The 17576-nt window shown below is 43.1% G+C and overlaps 1 protein-coding gene across 1 annotated transcript in view; it reads right to left on the bottom strand.

Annotated features, from left to right (window-relative positions):
* Nucleotides 1-17576, bottom strand: part of LOC121181411 (xylosyltransferase 1-like) — a 71359-nt gene that overhangs the window by 19055 nt on the left and 34728 nt on the right. The window contains exons 2-8 of the mRNA XM_041037365.1: nucleotides 14675-14992; nucleotides 14404-14611; nucleotides 10034-10206; nucleotides 9663-9865; nucleotides 4582-4662; nucleotides 2986-3202; nucleotides 2469-2645 (exon numbers count right to left, since the gene is read on the bottom strand). Coding sequence (XP_040893299.1) covers nucleotides 2469-2645; nucleotides 2986-3202; nucleotides 4582-4662; nucleotides 9663-9865; nucleotides 10034-10206; nucleotides 14404-14611; nucleotides 14675-14992 — 1377 coding nt within the window. The remainder of the gene's footprint in view (nucleotides 1-2468; nucleotides 2646-2985; nucleotides 3203-4581; nucleotides 4663-9662; nucleotides 9866-10033; nucleotides 10207-14403; nucleotides 14612-14674; nucleotides 14993-17576) is intronic.

Below are 17576 nucleotides of genomic sequence, written 5' to 3'. Positions count from 1 at the left end.
GATTTCTCAGGCCTGTTCCTTTCTGTATTTTTCCATCCATTCATCATCTCATTCCTCAACAGTTCTGCGTATGTGTCGCTGTGGCTGGCCTCCTCCGCTCCACCCATCTCTTTCTCACCCTCTCTGTCCCTGCCACACTGTTGCTTGTGTGGTTGATGGCGCATCATGAAATCTGCCGCCTCCACAGCTTGGCTTACACACAAAGACATCTTTTTAGTCCCAGTCACAAAACTATTTACAGATAGTTGCCCAGCACCGAACACCTCTGTGTTACCTTCTAGGAAAAAAAAAAAAGAAAAAAAGAAAAGACAGGAGACCTAATGAAGCTGTGACATATTTCTGTTACTTCACTGTTTTCTCAGGCTGGAGGGATGACTGTGGGATGTTGATGCGGCTTCACATGGTAGCGGACGATGCATTAATCTTCCTGTGATCGGCCAGAGACATCAAATAAAACATTAAGGAGGGGGTTTTAGTGTCTACACGCTGCCAGATCTTGTGCGTTTGGACATGCCCTCTGTGCACTCATCTGAAAGAGCCAACCTGTCACAGCCTGTCTTTCCAAGAGACTTCCCAAATGCTCCTCATTCTAAAACACATTACTAAACAATGATGCACTAAGACAAAAGGCACATCACCACTCTTTCTCTCCAGAATTACCACTCCCCTGGCGAGTGCACTTCAAAACCACTGTGTGTGGAAACTCAGCAGTTGTACCTTGAATTATTCCTCTCATCTGCAAACCAAATTCAAGCCTACTTTAATTGTCTCTATCTTCCCCTCTGCTAAGGTTCAAAGGGAAACTTGGATCGTGCACTCAATGGGATATTAAGTCTTATTAATACCGGGCCCTGGCTCGCTTCTGGAAAGGCTGCTTTGTTCCCAGGGTTGGGCTGTACTGATACCAGGGTGCCAACCAGACCCAGCAGCAGTGCCAAGGGCCTGTGGTAATATGTTGGCACTATATTACCAGAGACTGAGGCGAGACAGACGGCAGACAGGTCTGGTGAAGGGATAACTGAAGTCAATGTGACGGCTTTGACTGGTATGTGAAGGACAGGAGAGGCGAAGTGAGTCACAGCACTTAAAGGATATTTAACCCTGGCAGAATGTTTTCGCTTTGTAGCACAGCTTTTACTTTGCAGGAGCACATTAAAAGTCAAACTGCGATACTGACATTCTCTGGGGTCTTGGAGTCACTGCCACTCATTCACTTTCATTTTGAAAAGCTAACTAACCCTCTTCTCCCCCTCATACCCATGGCAGGGAGGATCTAATTGCTATTATTTTTTTTCCTTTTCAGGGTCATACTAATAGAGACATAATTTTGCACATATTGACTGTGAAAGCTGTGGGAACAGGCTGGATCCTGAGGGTGAGAGGAGAGAGGACCTTGAGGGCAGAGAATTTAGAGATTGACTGCTGCTGATTTCCCATGACGTACTGAGGTGTGTGCGCTGCAACGTCCACTGAAGTGATGTACTCTTTTAATTTTTATTTTATCTTTATCGGATATCTCTGATGGACATTTGCTTGAAGTTAGGACCTTTTATCCGGTGCACTTAAAGCCCAGGGACAGTTTATCAAACTCTAACTCTGAAATTTTGGACTTAAGTGAGACAGATAGTAAAAATTCTTTTAAAAAAAATCTGATTTACTTACTAGCCAAGTGTCAGCAAAATGTACTTCATGTATCAACTGCTGAGAAATGCTAACAGCATAGGGACCCAAAAAGGTACCAGGTGCTTTTTTGTAAGTGGTCGCAAGTTAAAAATGTTAGTACCTAGTGGTTGAATACATTGTATTCTAAGAGCTTATTATGTTTTTGTTGTTAGGTTTCACTAAAAAAACCTTTGAATCTTACATATTACACTATTTATTTTTATATTCTTAAAGGTTGAAAACAACATGAACAAAGCTAACACTGAGCTTGTTTGTAATCACTTTCTGTGTATCTTTCTTATCTGTTTTTTGTGATATCTTCTTTATTATATACTTATATGGTATGAGGTTAAGCAACACTCTTATTGGAATAAATATATAGTCAGTTGTTCCAGTGTTTAACATAATGTTCATATTATAGTCTTGAGATAACATTTCTGAATTTCTCCATTTAGTTTCATTGACAATTACTGTCCAGTAGTTCTTGGTCAGTTGTGCTTAGTCGGGCTTGCCTGCAGTTGTTTCCATGTGATGACTTTCTTGCTAACAGCCTAACGTACTTTAAAGAGATATTCTCTAGGAGATATTATCTGTGCCATAAATTTACCAGGGATTTTGTCCAGGTATTATGCAATGAAAGCGCAATTAATGTCTATTTCAGATATCTGAATAAACAACAGTGCCTCCAGCATTTGCTTTGTCCCTGAGAACCCCTTTGTGTAAACTGTAATTTTAGGAGTTCTAGTTGATCGATCATGTAATCAACAAGTAAATTTCTCTTAATCAATGTTGTGCATTATCATTACCTGGAAGCGGTGGAAATCTGAAGGCTTGAAATCATTGGGGGAGCATCCACACCAATCCACGATGTGTTTGTACTGGCACTTACAGCCAAGTTTACGATTCCAATTGGTGATGCGCAGGTTGTTATCCACCATGCTCTCACAGTAGGCACTGTTCTCCAGCACTGTGTGGAAGAACGACTAGGAAGTGAGAACCAGGATTGGAAGGGAAGCAGAGGGGGGGGGGGGGGGGGGGGGGCGGCAAAAAGACAAAATTAGAAAATTGCTGTTATTTTTTTTACACTCACGAGAGAAAAGAGAAAAGCAACAGAGAAATTTCCAGGTCAGCCTTTAACACCCTCCCCTTATGATTTTATGTCCGCCTCCGAGTTCTTTTTCCTCCCCCTCCCCCTCTAACACAGCCATGAAAAGAGAACAGTGTATACGGCTTCTATAAATGATGCAGTGTCAGTAGAAAGCAGTGAACACCTGTCACTCAAAGGTTAAGAAACACTTGAATGCGTCTGTGTGTGTGTGTTACCTCGGCAGGCAGCAGAGTGTAGGCGTAGAAGCGCTTCATGTTGGTGACCAGGTCGTCCTTGGAGTTGATGACATATTCCACAAACATGCGGTTGAGAAGGAACCAGTCGGAGCCCCCGTCCACCGAGATGCCTTCTGGGATTTTACGATCACCCAGCCTCCACATGTGGGTGTCGCACTCGTAGAACAGCCGATCCAGACCCTGCTTACGTATAAACCTAATAAACACAAAGGGATGGTTATACCACTGACTGCTGACTAAATATACAAACAGTTGGGATTTTAGTGAATCTATCAGCTTATTGTGAATTCTAAAAATACAAAAATTCCAGGTGAAAATCAGTCTTTAAAAAATACCATTTACATAAAAACAAGCAGTCTGTAGTTTTTGTTTTTATGCTCTAGTGCGTAATCAGCACCTCTTTTGCATTTTCTTGCTTTTTTTCCTCTATACATTCCAGAAATGGAAGACAAAGGGACCTTCTTTTCTGAAAACTTCAGTGAACATCTTGACAGCATCTTGCAGGAGGAAACAACTTTTTGATTGCTTGTAACAAAATATGGGTGAAAGTCTGTATTAGAATCTGGGTCTGGGTATTTCCCGGTGAATACTGGTAAAAACTGAAAGAGACAAGCTAAAAAAAGAGCTGAGTAGATACTGAAAATATGCTCAGGTCGATGTGGAGACTCAGCTGCTAGACCACTTAAAACTTTAGTATTGAAGCAGTGGTATATCCAAATATTACTTTCCTTTGCGGTACTGCAGAATCTGTCTCCTATCCTTGGCCTTAAAAGACTCGACAAATATGTTGTTCGCACTTGTCACTACACACTTTCATCAACAGCAAGAAAAGTGACACCCTGCATACATAATGGATGGTGTTACTCCTGTGAATGTATCGAGTGTTAGATAGAGGGAGTCAAATTCAGGCCAACCAGGTCAAATTGTTCCCTCTGTTCTCTGAACGGTGACAAAGACTGTTGACGCACTGACCTTGCTGCTCGCAGGCACACATGCATATACATACGCAGATAACATTTTGGAAATGCACTCATGCATTTTTCAAGCATTTCAGTTTGTTTTAGTCATCCAAACGTGTGCATGTACTGGTGGATTACCAAGATCATTGCTGTTCTTAATGCAGAATTAAATCGGGAACAAAACCCACTCCATCAAACAGTACTGAATAAAACACTGTGACTGCAAACACAAAAAGGTACTGCTGAGTCACGCTGACTCATGCATCCATGCACGTTTTTTTTTTTATTTTTTTGTTTCATGTGTTTTTGGGTATTTGTGCCCACAGAGTCGGGTGGTGACTGGTTTGCCCCCCGAGGGAGGCAGAGGCGGGTGTTCTGGAGGCGACCTCGCTCGCTCACCCCACCAAGAAGGTTAATTAATGAAGCCACAGATGGGAACTAATTGTATTATGATTCAGTGACCTCGCCGTGCTGGCAGGAGTGCGCTATGTGTGTGCATAGGTGCTACTGTGTGTGTGAGTAAAAAAGGGAAACAGAGACAGCTAGCCAGAGAGTAAGAGGAAGGGTGTGGTGTTGTGGGGACATTCAAATGAAGTTTGAAGAATTTGCATCTCACCTGGCGTTGTCCCTGCCATGGGACTTGATGAAGTTCATGTCTCTGTATTTGGACAGGAAGGCCACCAGCTGGTTATTGGTCCTGAAATGAAAGAAAAATGACTTACTTTTGACAGGGAAACATATGGTTAGGTCCAGATAGACATGGAGAATTGATTTTGCAATACATGCTATAGGAAACAATATGAGTTTTGGAGCTAAATTATGCAAATGAATGCACCTGTTACTGGTGGCTATGGAAAAGCTCCTTAAACCTGCAATAAATAATCTCCTTGGCCTCTTGGGGTCAGAGGAAACAAGTTGTGAAGACTACACTGATGTACAATATCATCACCTTTTAAGCTGATGAGCATCACTGTTTCTTATTAACACACTGTTACAGTTACAGAGCAGTATTAACATTTATTTGGAGTCGTGTTTATGTCCACTTGATGAATCTAAGTCCAACGGGCTTTTTGATCTCTACCAACTGCTGAAGGAGAAATCTGGTTCTTTAGCGGCTAAATGCTCCCTTATGTTCAGCAGCTAGCTGCTAACTCTCTCTGTCTGCTGTCTGATAATGAGCTTATTGTGCAAGACACTGTTATTATAAAAATATTGATTAAAGCCGCTTTAATGACCTGATCTACCAAAGCAGGTAAGGGAGGGATAATTGGAGGTCAACATTTTTCATAGTTCTGTATCTCACTATCCTGGTTCCCTGCTGGAACATGTCAAGCCTGTTGCAAGAAATCTTGGTGTTTAAGAGCAGCATACCACAACGCTGGTCCAATCATGCTTTTATCATCTTAGAAATGTTTCAGACATACATATGTTTCCCTTTTCTGTCCTTTTAAAGCACAGAGTCCATTCTACATGCCTGTATTTCTTGTCTATTGCAACAGCATTTTACTTGTCTTAGCAAAAAATCTATTGATTGACCAATTGACTGCATTTGAATGTACAGAACTCAGGCTTTTAACCTGAACTTTACACTGACTTCCCAGTATGTTTTAGAATTGATTTTAAGATTTTACTTTCTCCCAGTTACATTTATGATCTTATATGAGTATGTACAGTAGTTTGAGATCCTCAGGCAAAGGTCTTTTATCTGTCAGTCAGGGCCCCATGGCTCTAGAAAGACCTGCCTGAGGAAATCAGGCTGGCTGTGGAGAGCCTTTCCTGATTTTATCTGCCTTTCCTGAGGGTTTTTTTTTTTTTTTTTTTTGGTTTGGTTTATTTTATTCTATTTGTCTTCTTTCAGTTATAATCCCCTTCTTATGATTTCTTATATCTTACATCGCCAAATTGGTTTTTATCTTTTTTCATGTTTTGGGTTTTATTTTGCTGTCCTGTTGCAGCAGAGTCACACGATGTCTCCTACTTCAATGGAAAGTCCATTCTCAGTGTACAGTGCACTGGAGGTCTCATATTTCCACATCACACTTGTGGAAGTTGCCTGTTGAACCATGATTTGCTTCCAAATTCTGGTCAAATTCTAGTCACAAAATACTTAGTACATACAAGTGCTAACCTCAAGATTTAAGGTGAAAACAGTGAAACTTTCCTCCTTCAGCTATTAGATGAGAAAACAGCGTCCTAGTGTGTGACACATTTTGACAGGAAGGGCTTTAATGTTAAAGGGAAATGCTTTTTTCCAGGGCTTTAAGTCACTTTCAATCAATTAAAGGCCTCGGCTGCTCTCAGTGTCAGTTGCTTAGTCCCTTCAAACTGTTAAAACTATTTAGGATTATACAAAAGATTGTACTATCCATGATTTTGATGAATGACTTCATACTGCTCCTACATTGTAGAGCAGTCTACGCCCTCATACACAGGCCAGACAGGCTAAAAGCTTTGCTCTGCAGGCTATGCCCCAGTCAATGGCTCTAACATTTCATCTGTGGTGGAGCCTTTCATGATGGCTTGGCTTGCCTTTCTAAAAGAGCAGCGAGGCTCTGGTAAAAAGCTCAAGGATCAGTGGGGGGAGGGACAAGCGCATATTAATGTCATTTTCTCTTGAAGGAGCAATTTCACAGCCTGGGGGGCTTATCTTAGGAGGTCCTGAGCCATAAAGCCTAACTGATGATGTGCTGTACAGACGCATGCAGTCTTCTCTGTCTCTGCTTCCCACACACACACATGCATGCATGCTGTGTATCTGCTAGTATGCACACTGACAAGTCAATATACATGCACAGAGACACACAAATGCTTGTAGGCATGCAGACGCACATACACAAAGAGCAAGGGGAATTCATGTCAAGCTCCACATTTGCCACCTGAGTGGTCACCCCGTCCAGTGGGTCTAGTTTACTTACTGTCAGCCCTGTGGCTGCTCTGTCTCACAGAGGTATTCACACTCACACACACACACACAAACACACACACACACACACATACACACACATGCACTGCTGCGAGTTTCAACCCTGCCTGACACACAAAAATGTGCACCTTTTTAATATTATAGCCAATTAAACTTCATCATTATGCCACTGTTTCACTTCCATGGTCTTACTGTTAAATTCATAATGTGCCCTTTTTATAACAAGGACTTTAAATATACCATCCCAGAGGGGAATAGCTGAATGCCATGGCTGTTGGGTTATGAACCCACACTCTAACAATACTCAGACAGATGAGATATGGATCATACATTCATCATCTTTGTCCTGGAAAAACCTTCAAAAAGTTACTTTGGTAATTTAAAAATCCGGCAAAAGTTTTTCAACAAGTTTTTTAATTTTAACAATTACATTTTCAAATGAGTTGGCTCAGTTCTAATGGGTTATAAAGACTTTTATTTGCCAGCAGGACAAAAACTCAAATATGAGATGCAACACTTTTTCTCTGACATGGATGACAAAGTGAAAGAGATTAGAAGATTTGAGGCCTGCAGCCAGTCATTGTCTCACAAAGCTCAGACTCCTTAAAAGCTGCTGTAAAGTCTATGAAAGGGGCTTTAAAAGAAAAAAAGAGGTAAAAGCAAGGAGGCTGTAGATAAAAGCTGGGAAAGAACGTTGTACTCTCTGACAAAGCAAGCGTGTAACTCATCCTCTGGCCTCTCTCTGGACACACACACACACACACACACACACACACACACACACACACACACACACACACACACACACACACACACACACACACACACACAGTATATCTCCCCCTGGACACACAGCCCCTCTGCTGGTGTGAGGGGCTTTGGATTTGCCTTTGAGAGCCATCCATGCGGCAGGACAGACATTATCAGGGAATTAGAGGGGAAATAATGCTTGTCTCCAGTCCCACTGATAACAACAGCAGTAGTCAGTGCAGCGCAGGGCAGGGGAGCCCCCCGCATTCCTGACTGCACCATCGCAGTACGGTCACAACGGAAAGACGAAAGCCATTTGGACCAAGACTGTGACCAAATAATATTGTAATGTAAGGAAATACTGGTGCTTATGCCAACATGTTTTTCTGTGTTGTAGTAAGTCCATAATGATAATGTAATGCTGATGTGTTTATTTCTGAGGGAGAATGTCTTTTTTTTTGCCTGATCCCCTTCCCAAAGAGATCAGAAAGGACTGTCAGCGATAAAACAGCTGAATGGGTTTCAGTTTCTTGTTGTGGACACTCGAGCAGCACTGATGCTTGCTCTCACAGGAGCTTGAACCCAGGCCTGCCACTTTAAAGGACCACATTTGCACATTCGAGTCAGTAAATATGCAGTGAGCAGACTTGGTCAAATCCAAGCTGTGGTTGCAAATGCACTTGCTAAGCAAAGATACAAGTGTGCAATTTCCATATTTCCATATTGCATGGACCAAAAACATAGAGTTCTCTCTCGTTCCCCTTCCCTAACTGTTTATTCTCGCTCCCTCGCCTCTCCCTGTCATTTCTGCCTCTCGCCTTCCTCTTTCGCTCCATCAATCGTTCTGTTTCCCAACAGATGGGGCTTAAAACCTCCACTGTCAGCCCTTTTCTCAATAACATCACCCTCATGCAAATGAGGAGGCAAGAGATGGGAAGAAAACAGTGTCTCAGCCCATGCACTTGCAAATACCTTTAATCATGCACTGACAGACAGACAAACAGAATAAATATGCAGACATGTACTCAGACAGGTGCTGAGACACACTCAACAGACACTAAACTCAAGATGTGCAACACACAGGTGCAGACACACCAACACATGCACAGACAAACAGACACAGACAGCATGTCAGTGGTGTTCATCAATATGGTGAAAACAGCTAAATGCAACAAGACTGAACCCGTCTATGAACAACATCCACATTTGCCCCTGCATCCTGGCTCCAGCTGTGGAGACATCAGATCCAGCTTCTTTTTACCCAGTGGCCATTACAGCTTGTCTAAATTCAACTGGTGGACATCTGGCTGTGCAGAAGAGATAACTCTCTCCTTAATAGGAGGATTTTAATTGGCTGCTGCAGAGCAACATCAAAAACCCAGCAGACCCTGAACTCCCAGGAGGACTTTAAACTCACATAAAAAACACAGCAAGTCACGAAATTTCTCTTCCAATAGCTTATTTCCATGACTTCATGTCCAGTTCATGTAGACTTTGTGGCTTTTAATTACCTTTTACAGCCTCTTAAAGGGGATGTTTTCGAGTTGAGGGATGACTTTCGGACCGTACAGTACACAACAGGCATGGAAAGTCAATAGGTATTGACCCTGGGCAATTAAATTGTAATCAGTTCACCATGTAACCCATTCAACGGAGTGCAAGCACGGAAGCAGCGCCTTGGAAGAGATGGTGTGAATGAACAGTGTTCCAGAAAAGCAGAGATTCTACTTCATTGATCTGTTTGGTTTGGAGTGACTCTGTATTTAAAGCTCACACTTAACCACAGGAACTCCAGACCAGTGTGTATTGAATTTCCTCCATATTGCCTGACAGTTGTCTACTATTGTTGTACATTCATGGTGACTGCGTTCTTAAATAGAAAACCATGTCTAATCCACTGATTTGTCACCTAAAACCTTGCCTTACAGGACAATTCTTAGAGAAGTTCCCATGCTGCCTTCCCCTCAGGCCTACCCCTCTATCCTTTACTAATGTCCCTGTGGTCTGAGGCGCTCCTCTGTTACCTGATGGGGTAGTCAGCAGCACTGAGGTTGATGAAGAAATCCCAGCTCCAGTCCCTCATGGCCAGTAAGTCAGCCATGCTGCGAAGATACATGGTCAGCAGGCTGGCACCACCCCAGATGGTGGCCATACGCCAGGGTGTCACCCTCACATTGGGATACTGAGCAGCCAACGCCTGCACCTGCCTGTGCAGGTAATTGGAGCGCTGAAAGAAAGGAAATCACCGAACACTTTTTATTTTAAAAGTTAATGTGATTGAAAAACAAATAAATGTTATTACTTCAAAATAAACTTCCGTTAAAAATTTCAAAGAACTTGACTGGCCCCCCCATTACAGTAAGTACATCATATCTGTAGGCTCTCTGTGGCTCACCTGATCAACATGTATGTAGTAGTAGTGCGAGGTGTGGTAGATGGCTTTGAAGAGGCGCTGAAACTGGCGAGAGGCTCGTCCGTGGACCACAAGGACAAATGCTATTCTCACTGGTTTTAATGGAAAGCTCTCAGCAGAGTCTTCATCCCACTGGACATTCACATTGGCTTTACCTGTGCAGGTATGAAGACAACATGGTCAGTATTGATGTATATCATTTAGTCTTTTTTTCTGCATTTAATTCACACAGCATTGCATGGAGGATTCTTCATCAGTTAGAGAATCAGTAGCTGCTTGCATGTTTGATTACAAAATACAGGTATGAGAGAGTCAAATTCTTGTGTTTTGGCTCCCTGACATTGCAGCAAGCTGCGAGGTCGGTGTGACAGAGTGCAAAACACAGCAGCCATACACGGCGCCATCTTGCTTGACTAAGAAGCTGTAAGAAGCTGTTGAGTTAGTCATTGCAGGATGGTGAGCGCCTATAAATATATTTGAGGGACAAAGAGAGCAAATTCAAAAGCATAATGAATATAGTTAATGGTAATTAAATGTTATTCTTTTGTTAAACAATAAACAGCAATAGCTAAACAAGGTTGCTAAGCAACACAGTAAGTAGCAGTTTGAGCCGTGATTGGCATATTCATAATAATTAACTGCTAAGCGGGTATTTTACATTCAGTCTGAACGTGGCTTAGTGTGAACTGAGGAAATACCTGCTTTATAACTATCAATCAAGATACTCTCTTGAAGATATATATTAAGACAATAATACAACCACTATGCCTTGAAAAACACTGTCTTTAACATAGGTAACTTCCCTTCCCTGCAACTAGAATATAAATAAATGTGTGAATAAATAAGAACAAGAAGTCCTATAGCTATTTGAGCCCCGCTGTGGAACAAAAAACCAGTACCACAAAACTATGGCTCATTCATCTGTTTTCATATGTTATTGAATTGGAACTATGACAATTTCAACCAGACACTACACACACTGTAACTACTATCCTCTTTCAGATAGGAATCCTATAAGAGATTCCTGTGGGGCTTCCAGGGTGGAGCACAGTTTGACAATGTGCTATCATTCCTCTCAGGCAAAACTCCCAGAAGATGCTTTGGATTTCACACAAATGACAACAATAAGCATGTAGACAAGCACCGCCCCGGTCACGGCCTGCCAAGCCACTATCAAATTAAACAATTCCAACAATCCCTGGAGAGCCATTGGTAACCTCACATAGCTCCATGGTGCGGTTCTGAACCACCCTTAACCACTCAAAAACAAACACTTGCACTTCAAACCTGAAAAAAATCTTCCTCGAAACAGTGGTACACCATCAAGTCCCCCGAACACTGTCACAGACATTGTTTGTTTTTGAATATTCAGTTATTACAGCAAATGTGCACACACAGCTTATGAGACATGTTTGTTCACAGAACATGCCTTAAGGAGATTAATGACTATAATTTGGGACTTCAGTTCCCAAGAGCCTGTCTGTGATAAAGAAGTAGTGGTAGCTGAGGGAATACTGAAGTGGGGGTTGTTTATTCCCTTGAGGTGAAAAAAAAAAGCCCCTCCTGGCTCCTGTAACCGTCTGGCCCTGGGGTCCTGTAATTACTCAAAATTTAAGGGCAAGTGTCCCACATGCCTACTTTTTATGATATGACAGGCTGGGGACAAGAAGGCCTGGTCCCTCTCGTTCAGCTAATCTCATTCATTCAAATTTAAAGCCAGGTGTCCGACATGACTTTGTTTAAAGGTTTGACCACCAGGGTGAGGTTAATGACACGCTCGCTTGGCTCCAATTGGCCGTGGCTACTGTCACTCATACTTATTTCTTGCTTCTCTTTCCCTGCATGTGTGTGTGACAGCTCAGGGGGGGGGGGGGGGGCAATCTGCTGTGGGCCATATCAGATTGAACGGTAATTGGTGGCCAGCTAAGAAGGTTCACTGGTTTGCTTTGCACACGGATAATTGGCCAGTCGCTTCACAAAGCACTTTGAGAGTGTGTGCTATGCTAGCTAGCTGAACTAATGAGCACCACTGCTGTGTGTGTGAGTGTGTGTGTGTATGAGAGAGAGAGAGAGTGTTTTTGACCTGCACCTGAAGAGACTGCAGGCTTATTCCAAAAGAAAAAACAGAAGGCCTCCTCTTGAACTCATCACTCTTCATCATGCTTCCCCTCGCCATCAATCTTTTAAACTGCGTCTCCCTCATCTGCTATCACCCCACTCTCTTCCTCCATCATCTTGTGTAACTTCAGGCCCTCACCCACCCTCCATCTTAACTGCTTGTAGGTTAGAACAAGAGCTGAGCTATATCCCAAAGGGCTTGCACCAAATTGCATTTTAAAATGTCCCGGGGATGGTGTCTGCTCCTTGAAGCAATCCACAGAGCGAGGTTTGAAGACATATAAATCATATCAACAGGTTTTGATTTATAGGAATACAACAACAAATGTCATGTCATTTTCTTTAAACCTGCTGATTTCTTGGCCACTTGGGGGGCAGCTAGCACAAACATAACATAACATAAAGCAAACATAACTGACATTATCAATTTAAGTTGATATGGCTTATTAGCTGGGTCCAAGGTCACTGTCTAACAGCGAATACTGCTGGAGCAACGCAGCCCTGCTTATATCGTCGTCATCATGATTAGCCACGTTAGCATATAGTAGGCAAAGACATTGAGCATGTTCCTCCTGTATTCATTGATGCTAATACCTGAGCTAACACAATTGCTAATCTAGCCGAGGCCTCAAGGACAGAATACTGATCAAATCAAATTGGACAATTCTCTGTTAACAAGGTTAGGGGTTGAATTGGGTTGGGGAACAGAGGAGGGAAGAGAGAAGGAGAGAAAGATAACACATTGGCAGGCAGCAGGCAGGGAGACCGAGAGTAAGAAAGAAAAGTGATTTAATTTAGCTGTCGTGTTGTTACAGCCCAGCCACCAGGGGAAAGCCCTTTTCAATTTCTTTGTCTCCTTTGATCAAACTGTCAGTTTGAGTGGGATGGTGAGTTGCTGTGTGAGATGACAGGAGCTTAGACACAGACAAACGATACTCCTGCTCTTGGGAAGGGAATGCACAAAAAGTTGCTAAGTCACTGTGTCTCCTCAAGTTCTAAAAACATGAGCGAGGGCCAGGAAAGTATCTGACTAGAACAGGCTGGATGTATAATAGCTTTCTCCTCCTCCCCTGCTGTCCATACTGCATTCAGTCCACTGCTATGTGTGTAAACGTATCTGTGTGTATGTGCCGTTCACTTAAACATGGTCGCTGATGCATGCTTCTCACTTATGGCCACAGACGCAACAGATTTTGTTTGCATAATCCACAACCACACTGCAGATGTCTATAAATTAGGAAAAAAAGTGTGTGTGTGTGTGTGTGTGAGAGAGAGAGCTGGTGTGCGTCTGTTTGAGAAAAAGAAAGGAGAACTTGTGTTCTGTGGCCAGCTTGACAAAACAAATGAAAATTGGAAACCAATTTGGAGAGAATACAAGCAGCATCCCCATTTTCTCCAACAATTTACTTCACCAATTACACATCAGCAAAAAAAAAAGACATTTCTTGCCTTTGTCAAGAATTCCAATTACAAGAAGAGGAAATATTTTACCATGTACTAAAGCCCAGCTGGTCAGAATAGGCTCTTTGTACTTAGGTTTGTGGATATTATTTTTCTTTTTTGCAGTTAAAAAACAAACAAACCAAAAAAAAATGTGCACAGCAGAGAGTTGGGGGAAATAATGTGAAAAAATTAAATGGCAACCAAGAAAGCACACTGACAACCTGTCAGCATTATTTCAAGGAGGTTTTACTTTGTGTTTTGTACTTTTAGTTAGCCACCCAGAAAAATCAACTCAAGCAAAAATCTCAATTACCTGATTTTGGATTTATTTGGGAAGTAACCTGAGATGAGCAATTATTTAAAGAGCGCCACAGTCTGTGGCTCCTCGTCCTCCTCCATTTTATTACAGTACTGTAAGTGCATTCACACAGGCCTTGTTGTATCACAACCTCATATCAGAAAACTCTGTATTTGTGTTTTCGTCTGTGCTTTTCTCAAAAGAGTGTTACACTTTCAACAAATAACGTAACTTTGGACGTTTCTTTCCAAATGTTGGAAGGTTTGACACCAAGTTTCCAGGGGCTTGTACGTACCAACACAACCACAACTAACTGGAACTCAACACTCTTAAATCAAACGTCCCCATGTAGTTAGGCTTGACAGATATCGAACCATTCAGTAAGAGAATTTTTGTGCAGAATACAAAGTGACTGCTCTACCTCCACAGGCATAACCATTTGAATTAACTAAAATCAAATAAGCAATCAATTTAATCACACTGATGGACTCACCCTCAAGGGGGCAGTAGCGAGTGACCTTCTCAGGCATTAGCTGCCCTTCCTTGTGTCTGCAGTACACCTCCGCGATCTGTTGCCGGCACTCCTTGCTCTTGGCCCTGGAGAGAGCTGAAATGGCTTCCTTCCCACTGATCTCGCACTTGGGTGGCTGGTCGTAGGTCACCTCCAGCGGTGCTGCAGTTGGCTGCCTCCTGTGGGGGTGCTGATGTCTGTGCTGTGACTGGGCCTGCTGGGCCTGTGAGGCACGGTAGTGCTGCTGCGAAACTCCCACAACGCCCTGACCACCTGGGTAGGAGGCATTGTTGCCGACCGCCAGCGGCTGGTGGCCTACAGGCAGCACTTCGTTCGAGCTGCGGCCCAGACTGGGGGGGTTGTCCCGCCAGGCCTGCTGCTGGGCGTGGGCTTTCTCCTGCAGATGCTCCCGCTGCTGCTTGCTGCTGGTGGCACCTACGGACTGCCGGTGTGGCTGCGAGCGCGCACCAAAGTTACTATTGTCTATGTTTTCAAAATCTTTGGGCACAGAGTTCTCGTTGTTGCTGTCGACTCTATTTTTCTCCTTTGGCCGGTGGGAATAATATCCATCCTGGATAAAGAGAGTGGAAACAGGAGGAGAAAGACAAGGGAAGGATTGGGAGGGGAGTGAGAATAGAGAAGGGGGGGACACAAACAAGAAAAACAAGATCAGAATTGAGTGAGCACAGTGCATATCAAATGTCAGATTAACAATCAATGTGGCATGTATGAGTGGGCAGCACTGCATTGAACCGTGAGGCATGAAATGAAGTAGCAAGGTTCTGAGTGTGACGACTACAAGGTGCACCCTAACTGGAGGTGATGCAGGGCTGAGGGCTCTGCCGCACCATGCCATCATCAGATTAGCCCCGGTTTCAATTAAATTCTCCCTCAAATGGGCCCAGCACTCCGTAAACAGATTACCAAGAAGGGATAAGGGGCCAGAATATGACTGTGAATTTGTGTGGGTGTTAGTGTTTATGTGTATGTGTGTGTACAATTGCTTTTGCACTGGAGCCACATGAGAATGTGCAGAAATTGTACTGGTGTGGTGTGTGACTGGAAAGGCTGAACTTGTCAACGCTGTGTATCTGCATATGTGAGATAGTGTGTGCGCGTGTGTGAACGTCTCAATGTACAATTTCCCTATCTTTCCAGCAGAATAGGCTAAAAGCGAAGGAGGGGCACAGGGGATAGCAGAAAGAGGAAAAAGGGTAATGAGTGAAAGTGGGGAGTGTGAGGTGAAGGAGCGCCGACACAGGGCATGAGTTCTGCTCCCAGGAAGCGCTGGCTTGTTCCGGTGAAATGTGCCACGATGCATCAAACAGAAAACTAGGAAAGCTGCCTGGCTGCCACTCCGCTGTTGCACACCTTGCTAGACACACAATATAAAAGGCGGGAGGGAAAGAGTGAGGGGGAAACGGAACAGCACACAGCAGCAGAGGAAAGATCTAGCTCATAACAACAGGGGATTCCTGATGTGTTTCTCACACAAGACGCAGAAAAGGGGAGAGCAAGGGCAAAGTGCTAAGTGCAATATGAGGCATGTGAGACAGACATGGAAGCGGGAAAGGTGGGAGACACAAGGGAGGCAAGTGAGATGCTACTGTGAGCCAGGTGCTCAGCATAGAAATGTCTTTCCACCCCTAAAGCCTGTTATCAGTCCATCAACCCCCTCTCCCTGCAAACACCATCGTACCAGCACAATTACAAAAGGTGGCTGGATGACACACTTTCACACACAGAGAGACAAGAGGGCAATGATATTATAGCAGTGAAACAAGACACAAAAAACAGGATGAAAAACAGGGGGAGAACAATATTCTCATTGTCAGCTCCTTTTAAGCTTCCTTGGCACAGATCTGATCCTCACAACACTGGATACCTTTAAGCTTTCTGCCTGTCCTCCCCTGTCCTCTTATCTCCTCTCCTCTCCCATCTCCCCTCCTTCTTCAATCCACGCATCTCTGACTTCTCTCGACTCTTTGCCTCTCCTTCCCTTCACACTTCTCTTCACACATCCCGATTCCACCCCTCTGCTCTGCTCTTTTCACCTCTCATCCCTTCTGCTCCACATCTCGCTTGCCTTCTCTCATCATCTGGTTCCAATTTCACATCTCTCGCACCTCCTTTTGTCCCTCCTCTCTCTCTCCCCCCTTTTATTCTCAACTTCATCTCTGCTCCTGCCTGTCATAACCTCTCTCCCATTTCCCTCCCCTCCTTGTCTTTTTCTACTTTCTTCACTCTGCCAGTTTAAACAAACCATGTTGTCTGAATGGCAGAACCTGCTAATCCCGCGTGTAACAGCTGCTTAGGGCAGTGATCACCTTAAAAGAAATCCCTACTTGCCGAGTTTCAAAGGGAATGCTTTAGGAGGCTAATCCATGCAGCGCAAGTCACTGAATGTTTGCAGAGGTAAAATGAATCTGTGTGCATTCACGATTATGTGTCTACGGTGCATGCTTCTTCTAAATTGTAGAAAAGTGTTCACTTGAGTGTGAGTGTTTAAGGGATGGAGAGAGATACTGCAAGTACAGGCAGCGTGTGTTAGCCTTGGAGAAACGGACACTCTTGAAGGAACTACTTTATTCACAGCAAAAAGATACCATTCCCTACCTGAAACATATATTTACAGGTGAAATTATTTGTCAATTAATTCATTAGTTGATCAGCAATAAATTAATTGCTGTGCTTCTGATAACTAAAGAAGCATTCATGTCTTTTTTAGGCTAAAATGCTAAATATTTATTGGTTCAATAATAGGATTTGGTTTTGGTTATGGTTGGATTCAACAGGCTATTTAAATATTTGATTTGGGCTTTGGGAATTTTTTGTACTATTTCTAATATTTCAAGTTGTCCCACCTTGCCTGAAATAAAGTAAGCCTCCGTTAACGTCAGAAGAAATAACCTAATTTTTATGGAATATTAGGGTTACTGATGGACTAGTTTGAATACCACTCAATACCACTCTCACGTATGTATGTAAATATGGTTGGAGCTTAGCATAAAGACCAAAAAACGGGGAAACAGCTACCTGTAGTCAAGCTCTGTCCAAATGTTACAAAACCCATTTTTATTTATCCATTTATTCGATAAATAATCACGTACGACAAACAAAGGCAGCAAATCCTATTCAACTACTTCTCTGAATGC

The sequence above is a fragment of the Toxotes jaculatrix genome, chromosome 4 (genome assembly GCF_017976425.1).
Source record: "Toxotes jaculatrix isolate fToxJac2 chromosome 4, fToxJac2.pri, whole genome shotgun sequence".
Lineage (NCBI taxonomy): Eukaryota > Metazoa > Chordata > Actinopteri > Toxotidae > Toxotes > Toxotes jaculatrix.
The sequence above is the reverse complement of the archived record's forward strand: the minus strand, read 5'-3'. Positions and strand labels throughout refer to the sequence as shown.